Raw genomic sequence first — 15,655 nt, 5'->3', positions numbered from 1 at the left:
TCAAAATCTGATTAAAATCCTGAATTCCAATATTGTAATAAAGCAACTAATAAACGAAGCAAATACTCATTAAAATCTTAATATTAGAAAGTAACTTGCAATAGGGCAATTAAAAATTGTAAATAATATTACCAATCTGATTAATTTTTGTGCATACAAACAAATAATCAAACACTTGTTAAAATCTTAATATTAAAAAGTAACGTGAAGTGAAGCAATTAAAAATTGTAAATAATGTTATCAATATGATTAATCTTTATGTACATAAACAAATAATCAAACACTCATTAAAATTTAAAAATTAAAAAGTATCTTCATCATTATTGAAAACTAGTAGATTTTCATTTTTAAATTGTAGAAATATACAGGTTGTGTCACAATTAGTGTAGGTCCCTGAAGTGGGGGGTAACTGACGTAACACGGACCAATCAGAGCGCGAGGATTACGCCCACTCAGCCATTAAACTTGAAGCTGTCGCTCTCATGTCTGCGCATGCGTCCTCGCGCTCTGATTGGTCCGCGTTACGTCAGCTACCCCTCCATTACAGGGACCTACACTAGTTGTGAGACACCCTGTATGAAAACTCAAAATACTGAAATATTTGAAAACAAAAAATTGATTGTCTATACTAGGCTAGTATAAAAATTAAATCAACACGAGAAGAGTATAAAAAATAACACTCTATGAATTTTAATGAGTTTTAAATAGCATCCTATGAATAATATGAATTTCCGAATAATTCAGATTTGTATAGAAGATAACTTTCATGAAATATTTATAGTTACGTGAAAAACAAGTGGCTCAGTAGACTCTCCTTATATTGCCAATGAAACTGCGGGAAAATGAATTTTGAATGAATTTTGTTGTGCATCCCTTGTGCACCCCCTGCATTACAAAGATAAAATATGTTAAATAGATTAATGTTAATAAAATCTAATAAAATATGATTGTTAAATCTAATATTAATATGATATTAATAAAATATGTTAATGTAATATAGTATTATAAATACACATACTTGATGTGTTAATATTAATATGATTAACGTGCTATTAATACTAATGTATAACACATTAATTAATATGTAAGTCGTGAAAGCTGCAATGTAACGAGAGTTTATTGTCCGAAACGATACCTAACCAGGGGAGATACTTGAAACCATTAAAAAAAATCATTTTTATTTACATATTTCGATTCGCAGGCACAGTGATCGCTACCACTATCATCGCACGGCCTGGCTTATCCTTACTTTCAAATATCACTTTGCATCAAGAAAACTGCATCTACGACCGGGCTCAACCTCGCAATCGACCAGAAAAATGTCGCTGGAGAACGCATTTATAGAATGGTTGTCGTCGTTGAGCATAAAATGCCAATTAAATGGGACAGACTCAAGAAACAAAAGCGAAAAACACGGCGAGAGACTTTCATTGTATCGATCACGTTGCTATTCAACCTAACCGTTAATCCGTCAAAAGAAATGATAGATAACATTCGAACACCATCATTTAAGTAATTACAAGACTTATGTAACACCTCACTGATACATTCCCCCTCGTTGTGCAACACAATTATTAGGGCAAGTATCTCTTTGATTGCTTTTAAATTGTTAAAAGCAATTGAGGTTGAGTCACGGTAAAGGTAGATTCAGATCGAATCAGTGTGTGCGTGTGCGCGTGTATCTGAGTGATATATGAAAGGGGTTGTGTGAACAGAGGAAATAATCAAAACTGGCGCGAAAGTAATTGCGGTTTATGGTGTTTCTGGGTGGAGCTGAGGTAACTCTTCTATAAGTATTGGTGTTATTGGGATTTTTTATTGGGATACATAGGTATGCATGTATCACTATTGAATATGTATAGGGTACAATATTGAATGTTAGTTTTATGTAGAGACAATGGTGATAAGTAAAGAGGGGCTTGTGGATTTTTAATTAGGACATTTATAAATTTTGGAATTTGGAAATTTTTAGAAATTTAGAAATTTTGGAACTCAAGAATTTAGAAATTTGGGAATTTGGGAATTTGAAAATTTGAGAATTTAAGAATTTGAGAATTTGAGAATTTGAGAATTTGAGAATTTGAGAATTTGAGAATTTGAGAATTTGAGAATTTGAGAAATTGAGAATTTGAGAAATTGAGAATTTGAGAAATTGAGAAATTGAGAATTTGAGAATTTGAGAATTTGAGAATTTGAGAATTTGAGAATTTAGGAATTTTGCAAATTTGGGGATTTCGAATTTGGAAATTTGGAAATGTGGAGGTTTGGGAATTTAGGAATTTGAGAATTTGGGAATTTGGGAATTTGGGAATTTGGGAATTTGGGAATTCGGGAATTTGCAAATTTGAGAATTTGAAAATTTAAAGTTTTAGAAACTTAAGAATTTGAAAATTTGAAATTTTAGAAACTTGAGAATTTGAAAATTTGAAGCTTCGAAAATTTGAGAATTTAAAAATTCTGTAACTTGGAAATTTAAAAATCTGAAAACTCTAAATTTTGAAAAATCCAAAATTTAAACATCTAAAAATTACAAAATTTTAAAAATTTCAAAAGATCTAGAAATTTGAGAATTTAAAAATTATTTGGAAAATTTCAAATGATATCTATTCTTTAAAGCCATATAACTTTCAATCAATTTTATTGCAAACGATACAGAATGTCATAAAAATAGGCAAATAAACAAATAAAGGTTACTGTATATTTATAATAAAGATGTCACTCACGCGTGAGTGACACGATCCAGGAAGCAGATAAATGACTCGTGTCACTCACTTTTCAAAACGTGCCCAATAAATTGGAAAAGATAAAAATTGTCACATAAAATGATAAAAATGTGATCGAAAGAAAAGAAGGAAGAAAAAAACATCTGACGAAAAACATGTTAAAAAATTTCCTAAAATGAAATATTGATTTCCTGAAATAAAATTTTTAAAACTTTTGCGAATGTTCAATTTTAAATTTTAGTTTTTTTTTAAATATTGTAATATTGTATACAATATTCTTTTAAAGTAAAATATAAAGAAATGAAATAGTACTTTTATTTATGGTAATTTACATTTAACATCTCAGATTTTTGTAATTACTAAAGGTACTTCAAACATGAGTCCTTTTTTCATAATTGTTATATGAAATGTCAAATTTTATATAATATACATATCTTCTTTTTTATTTTAGTACATAATAAGAATTCTAGTCCCTAGTTTAATAGGGAAAGACTAGAAATCTAGTCTTATAGAAGAGTTACCGCATCACATCAAAAGAGTTAAATTACATCTTGAATTATTTAATTCAAAATTTAGCTACAATTTTCTTTGTACAGAAAATAAACCAAAGATTCGACTCGTGTAAGAATAATTAATTACACAGTTCGACTAAAATAATGCAATTGCACTTTGCAACCTGTGTATACGTGTGTAGAACAGTTACCTGTACATAGTTCCATTACAAGAAGAAATAGGGAATACAGTTGCAAAGTGCAATCAGTAAAAAATATAGGAAATACAATATTTAATTTTACCCCTGTTTTGTATCTTTAGTTATTAAGAATAGTCTTCTAAACTGTTAAAAACAGTTAAAAACAATTAAAACTATTCTCATAATTAACTATTAGATTAATAGTAACTACTTAATAGTAACTATTAAGAATAGTTAAAAAGAAAACTATTACTTCATAGTAACCATTAAGAGTAATTAAGAATAAAAAACTATTCTTAATATTTAAAGATACATGAGTTTTAGATCCTTCCTGGTCACATGACCTAACCCCATAAACGTGTACATATATTATTTAAGATATTGTCTCTGTATAAATCATATAATATCTACAAATCTACCCCTATGATACATGATACGCAATGAAAAATGAAAATAAGAATGATAAAGCAAAAATTTATCATAGAAGCGATTTGAAGTTGGCTAGAAACCGCAATTAGTTTCGCGCCAAAGTGATCGTTGGCGAATTCGAACCAATAGTGCGTGGCAGATGACGATTGAACGAATGAAATAGATGTCGAGAATATTTCTATTACTTTCTTGAAATTCGGACCAAGACTTTAACCAGCATTTGTGTGTTCAAATGGTAAAGTGTGTTCTTGGTTGCGGTCCAGCTAGCGGATGAGGACTGGCTGACGCCTAGCCTTCTAGTGTGATGGTAAGCAAGTACACCCAACCAACAGGAACAACAACAGCAACAACAGTTACCACCACCATTATCACCACAACCACAACAACCACCAACAACCATAACAACAACAACAACAACAACAAAATATCCGTCACCGTCGACGCCACCGCGACTGCAAAAGCGACAAAGATCGTGCCGCTGCCGGCTTGATCGTAAACGAAAAGGGCAATGATCGCCCGGAGATAAAAACAAAAAAAGAGTATTTTAGAAAAGAAAAACAAATCACGTGTGAACGACAGACAAATGGAGAGAACGAATTGTTGTCTCTGAAAGAAACGAACGGAATTCTCGTAAATTCTCACGTCCAAATTGAACCGAACAAAAAGCAAACAAATAAACAAATAAAAGAGGAACACCAGGTGTAACCGTGAAACGAAAAATCAGGAGGTATCCTCTCGTCCAGTCTAGTAAGGATAATGTAACCGTTTCTCTCGGCTTGAATTTAATAGATAGCGTTGCCGTCACGGTAGTGTCAAAGCTTCGGTAATGAAACACGAATTCCGGGATACGCGGACCACCCAATGTGATCATCAAAGACCTGTTTGTAACGTAAACAGCCAATATTTTCTCTCTCTCTCTGTGTGTGTATGTGTGTGTTTGTGTGTGTTGCATCGTCCACAAAAGGATCGGTTAACAAGAAGAGAAACGAGCAGCTCGTGAAAGAAACAAAAAAAAAAATTGAAAGAACGAAAGAAAGCGTGAAAACACCGAGAAAGACAGAAAGAAACCAATCGACGGAATCGCAGCCAATTACAAACGTGACCCGTATAACCCGGATTCATTATTTTTGTAGTTTTGGGCTTTAAACAGCGAGAACAAGCGTTATCGAGTCGATGACGCGAACGGAAGCGCGATACGACGGCCGACAAAAAAAAAGAGTAATCAATGGTGTATAAAACGACGAGTTATAAGGAGAGATGAACGGAACACGTGTACACTTCGTGAAGAAAATATATATATACATAAAGTAAATTTAAAAGAAACCAAAAAAAAGATGAGGAGGAAGATGAAGATGAAGAAGAGGGAGTTATTATAAACGAAAATCCAACCGTAGTTAGATAGTTAGGTAGGTACGTTATAATGAAACCGTTGCTCGAGGGCTATTCGAAATTCGGCGGGAACAGACCTTCAAGCGAAACAAAAAGAAAAAAAAAAAACAAAATGAACTCGACGATTCCGCGTTCCATGAGAAACTGTTTCATCTTCTCGCGAACCACGGAACCGATAGATCCACGCGTATTCAAAATGGAGGACTCTCCTCCGCCATTGCAAGGAGACCCTCCCTCTTCGGTTGTTGCGTTTCTTTGTACATCAGAGACTCATGTTCGCCAAAGATAAAAATATAAAAATGATAACGGTCGAGGAGTCGTTTTTATTGTTCGATTTGATCCTTCTGATCGCGGCACTTAGACAGTTGGATATTTTTATAAAAGATCAGTCGTATGCGCCGAGACGTGTCTTGCAGAACATAACGGGGCGTCCGGTGATGCGGTCGACTCTCAATCAATCGTGTTTCGGGTCTACCGTGGTTTTTAACTTATACCTTAGATTTTTATATAATACCATAGAACCAAGAGGATAAAACAAAAGGGAATAAAGGTCTGCACTTTAAGACGCTTAAGCAATAAATCGTTAAGCTTAGGAAAGAGAACGAAACCCTCGCGTCTCTCTGCTGTAAAACTCGCTCTGAGCTGTCCAGCTTTGTGAAACTACGAATTCGCGACAACGAAAGGTGTATAGATTTTTTCGGGGAGGGGGGTGAGTTTTCATGAGGAAACAAATATGAAAGAAACAGGGATGAATCTCGATCCGTACGGTCTGTCTTGCGTCCCGAATTTCGACTTGGCCGATTTAACGAAGAACAAAATGAAGACAGCATGCGTGGGAGGGAACGAGCACGCTGAAAATAAATAAAAGGGTGAGAATGAGTGAGAGTGAAACAACAATGAAAATTACAGCACAAGAGAGACGAGAAAGAAATTAAACAATTCGTAGGTAGACACATTGCACAAACAGCACAGAAAGTTAGATTAGATGAGTCGAGTTCCTTCCTCGCGAATGTGTATCCTGTCCTACGATTCGATCACTCAATGGTTGCCTCTATTTAATTCCGTCGTATCGAGAAAACAAATCGTTCGAAACTATTGCCAGTAGGTGACAAAAGGAACGTTCGAGAGGATTAATGATGCTAGCGTACTACCCTTGGAACGTTTCGTCCAAACTTTGCGGAATTGAGGATAAAAAAGTATTTTGCAAAGTTATATTGTACACGTTGTACATCTGTACATTTTCTCATAATTTGCAAATTTTTTATTCTATTTTAATTTTAAAATTTCCATGTCCACAAATCCCACGTGTTCAAATTTAAAGATTTCCAGATCTCTGAATTTCTAAATCACTAACTCCCTAAATCCTTAAATGTCCAAGTCGCAAAATTTGCGAATATCTAATTTCAAACATCCCTACATTCCCAAATTCTCAAATCCCCAAATGAACGTAATTATTAAATATTCAATTGTACCGATATCAAAAACAAGTCGCGTAACAGCGGCTTAAGGCAGCATATCACATGTCGAATTAATTTATTCGAATTACAACATATCTATTGTCCCTAATCTACTGTCGCATTATTGTACATAGTCCACTACAGTTTTGTGCAGCAGTAGATGACTGGTGTAGAAACATAATACATATATTGTAATCCAAATAAATCAATATGGTGCCTTAAGCCGCAGCCACGCGTGTCGATTTTATCTTTCCTAATACTTGAATGTATAATTTGTTTTCTGTAATAAATAAATTTTATTTGCATACGTCATCAACTACACTTGTTAATGCAAGTGCATATTTTTATAGAAAAAAATTCGTAAATTGAAATGTAATAAGTGGAAATTTAAATTTCTTGTTTATTTTATTGTGAAATTTGATTTGATTTTTAATTCTCTTTGTTTCTCTTTTGTTATAATTTTTCATGTGGAATTATATGTTGTAACTGCGCAAAGTTAATGTTCCAAAGGCTGTACGTTTTCTTTTTAAGTTTGGAAAGAATTGCAGCCGACATTTGTCTAACTACGGCTTCCGCTTTGGACTATTCTTACCCCGATGTTTTATCTCTTTCGATTTTAAGCACGATCCAGTGCTATTCTCTTTCTGTTTCAATTCCCTTGAAATCACCTATCGATAGTCTCGTTGCGTGTCGATAATGAAACTGTCTCGTCATAAAATCCACGAGTTTCACTGTGATACAATGAAACCTACGGGATTTAGACGAGTGAAAAAGAGGAGAATGGAAATAGAAGAAACGATAGACGGTGACTTTGTTGTTAATTGAAAGGATAGACGGATCGTGCTTTAAACGAATCAAAAGAACGTTCAACGTTCACGAATCAAAAACTCGATGATCAAAGAACGACACTGAAATGTTGATGTTGAATGTCGATCGAACACGAAAGAGTAACTATAAAAATAGATACGAAATGGCTGCTTTAGACAGTGAAAATATCTGTAGAAATTGGTAAACTATTTATTTTGTCTCGTTTTTATTTTTAATAAATTTTAGGTTAGGTTTTATTTAATTTTATTATGCAATCTTCAACTTCTTTCTGAATTAAGTTAAATTAGAAAATTAAATTTATGATGTGGACAGATATTATTTGGTTAGTTTATATGGATATTAATATCATAAGTCACCTAACCTAACTTTTGTTATCTCAAATATGACTTGGATCAGATTAAACAATCTCATCAATATTAAGATAATCTTGTGATATTTTATGTTAATCTAATGTTATTTATTTTCTACGTACTTAAATCTTATTTTCTATTATCTTACATAAAGTTTGATATTTAATATTAATGTTATAATATTGTATTAGGTTATGAGTTTAGGTTAGATAAGGTAATCTATATTTTATTAGGTTATCTAATATTAGATTATCTATATTAGGTTATCTACCTAATCAAAATCAGCCTCGCCCCAAACCTCATTTTTTATTGTCATCAAAAACTTTCTTATCTCAAAAATTTTATTTTATCTTCTAAACGAAGATCAACAAAATTTAGCCATAACCCAAATATTATTTTCTTAAACAACCTAATATTATGTTAGACTATATTTGGTTACTTAACATTTAAGTACTTGAGCTATGATTATTAGGTTAGGTTACACTAATTACTTAGTTAGGTCAGGTTGCATTGACAATTTATATTATATTAGATCACATTACATTTTCATGTTACATTTTATATCGTGTTATGTTAGATTGCATTAATAATTTATGTTACATTCAATTATTTAATATTTGGTCAGATAACTCATACTACCATAAATATTTCAAGATATAATAATCACATCCAAATGTTACAAAAATCATATTTTTCGTTCTTGTTTCATTTCACATATTTCACCTGAGGCAAGGTTTTTCCATATTATCCTAACAAATACAATTTATAATAATCGAACAATGAAAGTTTCACAAAAATCCTAAAGCGAAGAAACATAATAAATTGTCTTATTTTTGTTTAAATCTGAAGCTGTCAATTCATATAAATTTCTATAGAATCGTTTGAAATCGAAGTTTCAGTTAACAAAAGAATGACAATGAAATCAAACAGTAGAGTTTAGGAATTAATCATTAAAATTAATGAATTTTCCGAGTGATTCGATAGCTAGCACGTGGTTATGGATTATAAAAGGTGTGCCTTCAGTCCATCTCGCGGACCACAAATATTTCGTGCCATTAATTCCTCGTAAACATAATGATCGTTCTATATTTCGGTGGGCGAACACGAGCAAACGTTTACACGCCTGAAACATATATAAAACGTAAGTTTATGTATATCTCGAGACTATGCGTGATTCGATAATCTCTTATAGCGTCTTCCCAGTACGAAGAATTATCTCGAAGTTGAAATTTGAACGTAGTCATTTGTTGAAATTTAGACCGTTAATTCGAATATTATTTCCTTGAATGAAAATAGTTTTATCTTTTGTACGGTAATAGCGATTCAAGAATCACCTTTCTTTTAAGGTTCGTTTTCGCCCCTTTAGAGAGCCCCGTAAACGAATCAAAAGCATACAGAATGTTCTATCGAGTACCTAAAAAACATAAGAATTGTGGCCCAAGATCAACACCAAACACATTTCACCGTATGTCCGTCAATTGCTTTTTATACGAAATTAACGCGAGAGATGTTCGTAAACAATCGCACGAAGATACAACGAAATAACTCGAAATTCGTACGTCACTCGGAACAGCATTGGCAAACTTTTTTCGTGACAAAACAAAGAAACATTCTCCATTTCTCGACCCATTCGCAGCCTAAGGGACACGGTACCAGTCGCGAGGAAAGAAACGAAAGAATTATAAATAAATATATACATACATATAAATACAAGAAATATATATATATATATAAACTATCGTGCAGCGGCGACGAAAGCTGTTATTTTGAATCGTCGTAAAAGAGGGAGAAAAAAAACCAGAAAGCGCTGTGCGTGAGATAAAAAATAGCTTTTAAGAGGCGACTTTAAAGTACATAAGTGAAACAAAATATCGTGTACATTATTAGCTAGGCGAACGATTAAAAAAGAAAAATGGGAAAAAAGTAAAAATATAGGTTATTTTTTGAAAAGTGGAACGAGCGGGAGAAGAGGATAGGCAAGGGTCAAAGTGTACGCGGACGGAATCGTTGGATTTTTAAAGTGAAAGGACAAATCGATTAAAAGAAAGGAGCAAGAAAATCAAATCACAAAAGTCTGGTACACTTTCCACCCTTGAACACTTCCTTCGCCCGGTATAATCACGCACCCCTTCTCGACTCGGTTCCACTTTCAGCGGGAAAAAAAAGATGAAATGAAAGAGAGCGATCCCCACCCCACTCTTTTAAAGAATCAGCGGGGATCCTCGTCCTGTAAAAAAAAAGAAGATATTTGGAGAATTACCGCCTTGAGCGTTGAGGCGATAGTATCGAATATGTTGTCTAGGTAATAAATCGAGGAATAAAACGATGCAGGCCAAGTGAAAGTGGCGCAAAGGGGAAACCAAAATGTAGCATAAAGTGATAAGTAGATAATTAATGTATATCTAATTTAGTAGGAGTTTCGGAAAGTAAACGAACATGAGGCGAGAATAGAGAATCAAGGAGTATAACGTGTAAAAAGTTTAGGTAAAAAGTGTGTGATGCTTGAAAATATAAAAAGAAGCAAGAAGAGGAAAAAACGAAAAAGTGTGAAAGGGAGAGAGAGCACGAGTGATACATTTAATACAAACAAACATACAAAAAAAAAAATGATAGAACGCGTATATGGTACCTAAGTCGTGTGCATAATCGCGCTCAGAACGAAACACAAGGACAGTTGTTACACTTACGCACGCACAAAAAATGAAAAAAAATGATAAGAATACACAGGTACACGTACACGAAACTCTTACAGAGAAGAAAAGCAGCGTACATGTAAAACGTAGAAGTGAGAAACTTAACAACAGCTCTAAACGTAGTTTAATCTAGTCTAGCTTCGCTAGGTTAACAAATAAGGAAAGAAAAAAGAAAAATGTTCACGTAAAATGGAAAAAAAATAGCGCAATAACTATATCCGCAGATCACAATCAGCACCGTAACACAGCACAACACGTGTACACGTACACACACACGCAGACGTTCACACATTACATTCCAGGGATTTTAACCCTAACCAAAGGGTTCTTTGACGAACTCTTTGAAAGGAATCCTGAAAAGGAGACTGTAGAATCTAGTATTAACGTGGTGAGTATAGTAAACCCACGTAAAGAATCAGGAGTCGAATCCCGGTTAGGGATTTTTCGTAAATTATTGATCGGGTTCCCCGGTTAACCTGCTACTTTGGAGTACTGTGAACATTTTCGTAATTTGTACTTTTTAATGTGGTCTCGTTTTTGAATTAGCGATATCAAAATTTAGAATAATTCGGAAGAGAGAGATGTTAAGGAAAATTTGTTATTATTGGGTAAAATAGGAAATTGTTATACTGCTATGATGGTCACTGATGATAGATGTTAAATCTTGAGGTAAAGGAGTTAGTATTAGGTTAGAAACTGAATTTGAAACTTTCTATTTTCTTCCAAGATTGAAATTCTGTCACGAATGAATACAAAAGAGTATTAATTAAAATGTTTGGGAATTTTAATTTGTACAATTTGAATGAACAATCTTGCGAAGAAAATATGGAAGTCCCTTTAGTAACTGATCTAGTAATAAAAAGGAAGGGAAAAAGCGTTTCGAATATTTTTTATTGTGTTATAAGGCAACAAATTTGAAGATTAAATTTGAAAATGAAATGTTTATATTTTAATATGTCTGACTGACTAACCTAATAGCAAGGAAAGAGGATGAAATTTTTATAACATTGCTATTATACTAATAAATGATATAGCAAATTTGAATATTAAATTTCGAAATTTACTACATGCACATATCTTTAATTAGGGTTTCTATGTGTGACTATAAGACTAATTTTACAACAATATTAATTGACAATCTAATAATAAAATTCATAGTTTCATACGGATTCTGCTATTCAATAAAATTGAAACTGCATTTTCAAAACAATAACAAAGAGTTAAAGAGCAAGTTAATGCATTGACAGTAAAGACATGAAAACTATAATTAATAACATTATTTAATTTTCAAATTTCAACTTTCGAATCCCTTCGAAATTTACCTTATCTCTTTACAATTCATTCAATTCGATTGATCAGTCACATCCGCCATAGCAGCATATCTTTCTAAAAATATTACCAAAAAAAGCTTCATAAGACTAAAAATTCTTTGTACAACGAACACAACCGTACAAAGAGAATATTTGATCAAGATCCTCATTAAAACTGAAAATTCTCCGCAACGCTTTGTAAAACTTACAATTAGCCAGAATTTCAATTCCACAGGGGATAACCTCCGTAACCTATCGAGACCAACGGGTTAACCGGGTTTCGAAGCGGGTTAGGTTAAAATCCCTGTAACTAAAAAAGAAAGACAACAGTTGTATAAGAAAACGAGCTGCGGCTGCTGCCTTCGTCCTTCGTCCATGCTCTCGTGACACTGTAGGATCCTTTAACGTGGCCGATAGTGCAATTCTCATCGTTTCGAGGATTTTTTTTTACCGTCATGTCGTTTAAGCTTCAGCAAGCTGGCATACCAACCGCCTAGCCGTTATCGAATCACGGCATTCTCGCGTTACCACGACCCAGTTCTCTCTTTTCTGTTCTTCTTTCACACTTACTGGCATCTTCTACTCCCTTTTCATTATTACGTATCAAGGCCTGGCGACATTCTTCCGTCACCGGTCGGTCCTCTTCTTTTTTCCGTCTTCTCCGGTTTCCTCGGGTCCTTCCGTGCCGGACGAACCTAACCTCTCTGCAGACGATTTTTAACACAGAAAGATTCTTCTCGTGGAAATTTACCGACTACGGTAGCCGACAATCATTGAAGAAACATACGTTTAGAGATTTTGTACGAGTTTCTTTTACCAATGACTAAATGGAAATAATTATCGACGTTCCGGAATGCTTTCACGAACGATGGATCGAGGGTTACCGGCACCGGCACCGAAGGAAATGGCGAAACAATGTCACATAGATCTCATTTTTGCGATATCATTCTTTTATCGAGCAAACAACGAAGCGCTGTTTTAACCTCTTGCGTCGGTGTTTAACCCTCGAATGGCCTGGGTTAGGCCATTTTTTTTAAAGAAAAATCAAGAAGAAGAACCTCTTTTTTTAAAGAAGCACCAAATCGTTTAATGAAATTTTTCTAGCTCGCAAAGTTATTTTGAAAATTACTTTTTCGAAGAATTTTCGCGAGTTAAAAACAATGATATCCGGAGTATATTTAGTAAATTGAAAAGGTTGCAGAATTAAATTCACATTTCCTCAATGGTCCGCTTTATTAGAGCGCGTGTTAAAACAATGATGTCGAAAAGAATATACAAATAAAAATGAATGAGGGTCTGAAATTAAATTTTAATCATAGCTGCCTCGGTGGTTCATTGTGTTTAAAGAACAAATTTTTGCATAGCTTCCGAAAAATTAAATAGATTTCAATTAAAATATGACTTCAGCCAAATTGGAAAAATTAAAAAAAGTGGTTGTTAATTTTGCTGCCCATGATAATGCAAAGAACATAAATAATATTTTGTTTAATATTTAACATTTAAGAAAATATTAAAATAGTTTTAAATTTGCACTAGTACCATTATTTTGTTTAATGCAAAACTGTTTCCTAAAAATAATTTTACATTTTGTAATAATTATTGTACAAATTTATTTATAATAAATTATTGGTATTTTATGAATGACTCCAGATTTTTTGACTGTATTAATCAAAATAATGATAACAGCTCGAATTTAACAGGTTTCATGAAAAGTATACTACTTATTTTATTTACCATATTTAAATATTGATAAAATATTATTTAGGTTAAAGTCTCATAAGTTTTAATCCTTATTCCGAGTAATATCATGGGAAGCGTTTCAAAAACGTGACTTTCAGAAAAACGAGTTAAGAGGATTTTTTGTAAAAGTCTGATTTTCCTTTTCCGCGAAAAAGTCAAAGGAATTTTCAGTGAAAGTACTATCGATTAATACGTTCGTTAATTTTGTAAATTGAAGTATCTACATTAAACTAAAAATGCAAAAAGTGCGATTGATTTTATCACTAAACGTCCATATTGATTAAGAGCATGATTTATCATCTACCCAAATTATAACGCATAAAACATCAAAATGTTATAAAATATATAAACATTTCTGCATAATGCTAATATTTTATCCAATGCATTACAATTTTGCGTATACTTCTTTAGCATTTAATATTCGCTTTATTATATTTACTTAAATTTTGTAATTTGTGTATTCTTATATAAGTATTTATTTCTCAGTAATTAAATATTAAACCAATGAAATATTGGGTAATTTGATTTATTAATGAATACTTATATAAGACTTAATATTCTGTCCTGACTGTGAAATGTAATATATAAATTATGTACATATTTTTCTGTTTTTATATTATTTCTTTGACAATGGTTCTCAACCTTTTTATATAATGGTGCCATCAAATTTAAAATCCATAGATTGCAATATTACTAGAGAATGTCTATGGTATATTCACATTTTGATTCTAATAAATTGTACAAAATAGTTAATATGTAACATGCTTGATACTAATTTCTCTTTGTATATTTGACTATATATTTCATTTTAAACATAAAGATACTAATTGAAATTTTGTTCTGTATCTCTTAAATACAATGTTAAATACCTTGAATATATCATTCAAAAAGTAACAAAATAAAAAATATATTTTTTAAAAATGTAACACTGGTTGAGAATCTCTTTCTGTGATTACATTCTTGTATACATATATTCAATTAATACTAACTACATGTTTTACATATAATAAAAAATATTAATCAAAGCCTTCAAAACTTTCGACAGAAATTATTTCTGTAATTTACGATAAGTAAACTACATATTTCACATTAAAAAAAAATTTGTTCAAAGGCTGTATTTCAATTTGCAAACTAAATGAACAAAACTGTGGCAACAAAGGTTCGACCGATTCAGGAAAAAGAAAATCAGCAATGTTAGTTCTAAATCTTTTCAGGAATCGTTCGCTTAAATTCAGCCCCGCCATCCGGTGTATCGGGAACTAGCATAAGGTTAGGAAGGCAGCAGTCAGGCCATTTTTGGGGAATAACCGATGCGGAGCGAGCCGTGAAAAAACAGTTTTTAAGGTTAACGCAAGAATGTTAAGAGACGATGCACGCAGTAAAAGAAAAGAAAAACCGTAGGAGCCGTAAACATAGTCACCGAGCATACCTTAAACTAACATATGTATATTATCATATAAATATATATATATAAAAATACGTATATATATATATTTAAAGAAAAGACTACAAAAAACCAACAAGCGCATCTATATGTGTATATATACACACATATACGTATAATATTACAAGAACATGTGTATTATATATACATAACAGATATAAATGTGTAAGATGATAACATTAGCCGACAACTCTAGAGATTATATCGAGTATAAAAGCTTAGAAAACCGAGAGATGGGAAAAGGAACGGGCGGAAGCGGAAACGCGACACCTGTTAAAAGCGTGCTCCGCGATGTACTGTGTTAAATACCTTTTAGCCGTAAGATAACTTGAAAACAAATTGAGGCGATGTACGGAGAGGATGTTATGGCTAGCCTGGAGGACCCCTCGGCCCTTTCAACACATTCGTAGATTCGATGAAAATGAGGAAAAAATGAAACGGAAGGAAGTATGCATCTGCTAAGGAGTGAATGAAGAAACGTGCGAAAGAATTATTAGCTGATTCGAGAAGCAAAGTCTATCCTCGGATGCTGGCTCATTTTCGATGGCGACTTTGATAATTTGTGTAAAGACGTTTTCGGGAAATACGAGGACTATAATTT

At 32.8% G+C, this 15,655-nt stretch overlaps 1 protein-coding gene across 11 annotated transcripts in view; it reads left to right on the top strand.

Annotated features, from left to right (window-relative positions):
* Window positions 1–14,975, top strand: part of LOC100882696 (nucleolysin TIAR) — a 654,466-nt gene extending 639,491 nt beyond the window's left edge. For 8 of the 11 annotated variants that reach the window (XM_076532250.1, XM_076532261.1, XM_076532260.1 and 5 more), the window contains one exon: window positions 4,107–7,001. In XM_076532250.1, the coding sequence (XP_076388365.1) occupies window positions 4,107–4,148 (42 nt within the window). In that variant the 3' untranslated portion in view covers window positions 4,149–7,001. Of the gene's footprint in view, window positions 1–1,201; window positions 1,345–4,084; window positions 7,002–14,824 lie in introns of those variants that run through there. The other 3 variants (XM_076532252.1, XM_076532251.1, XM_076532254.1) reach the window with 3 other exon arrangements.
* The last annotated feature ends 680 nt before the right edge of the window (window positions 14,976–15,655 follow it).

Source organism: Megachile rotundata, chromosome 5 (assembly GCF_050947335.1).
Source record: "Megachile rotundata isolate GNS110a chromosome 5, iyMegRotu1, whole genome shotgun sequence".
Lineage (NCBI taxonomy): Eukaryota > Metazoa > Arthropoda > Insecta > Hymenoptera > Megachilidae > Megachile > Megachile rotundata.
This window is presented reverse-complemented; position numbering and strand designations above follow the sequence as displayed.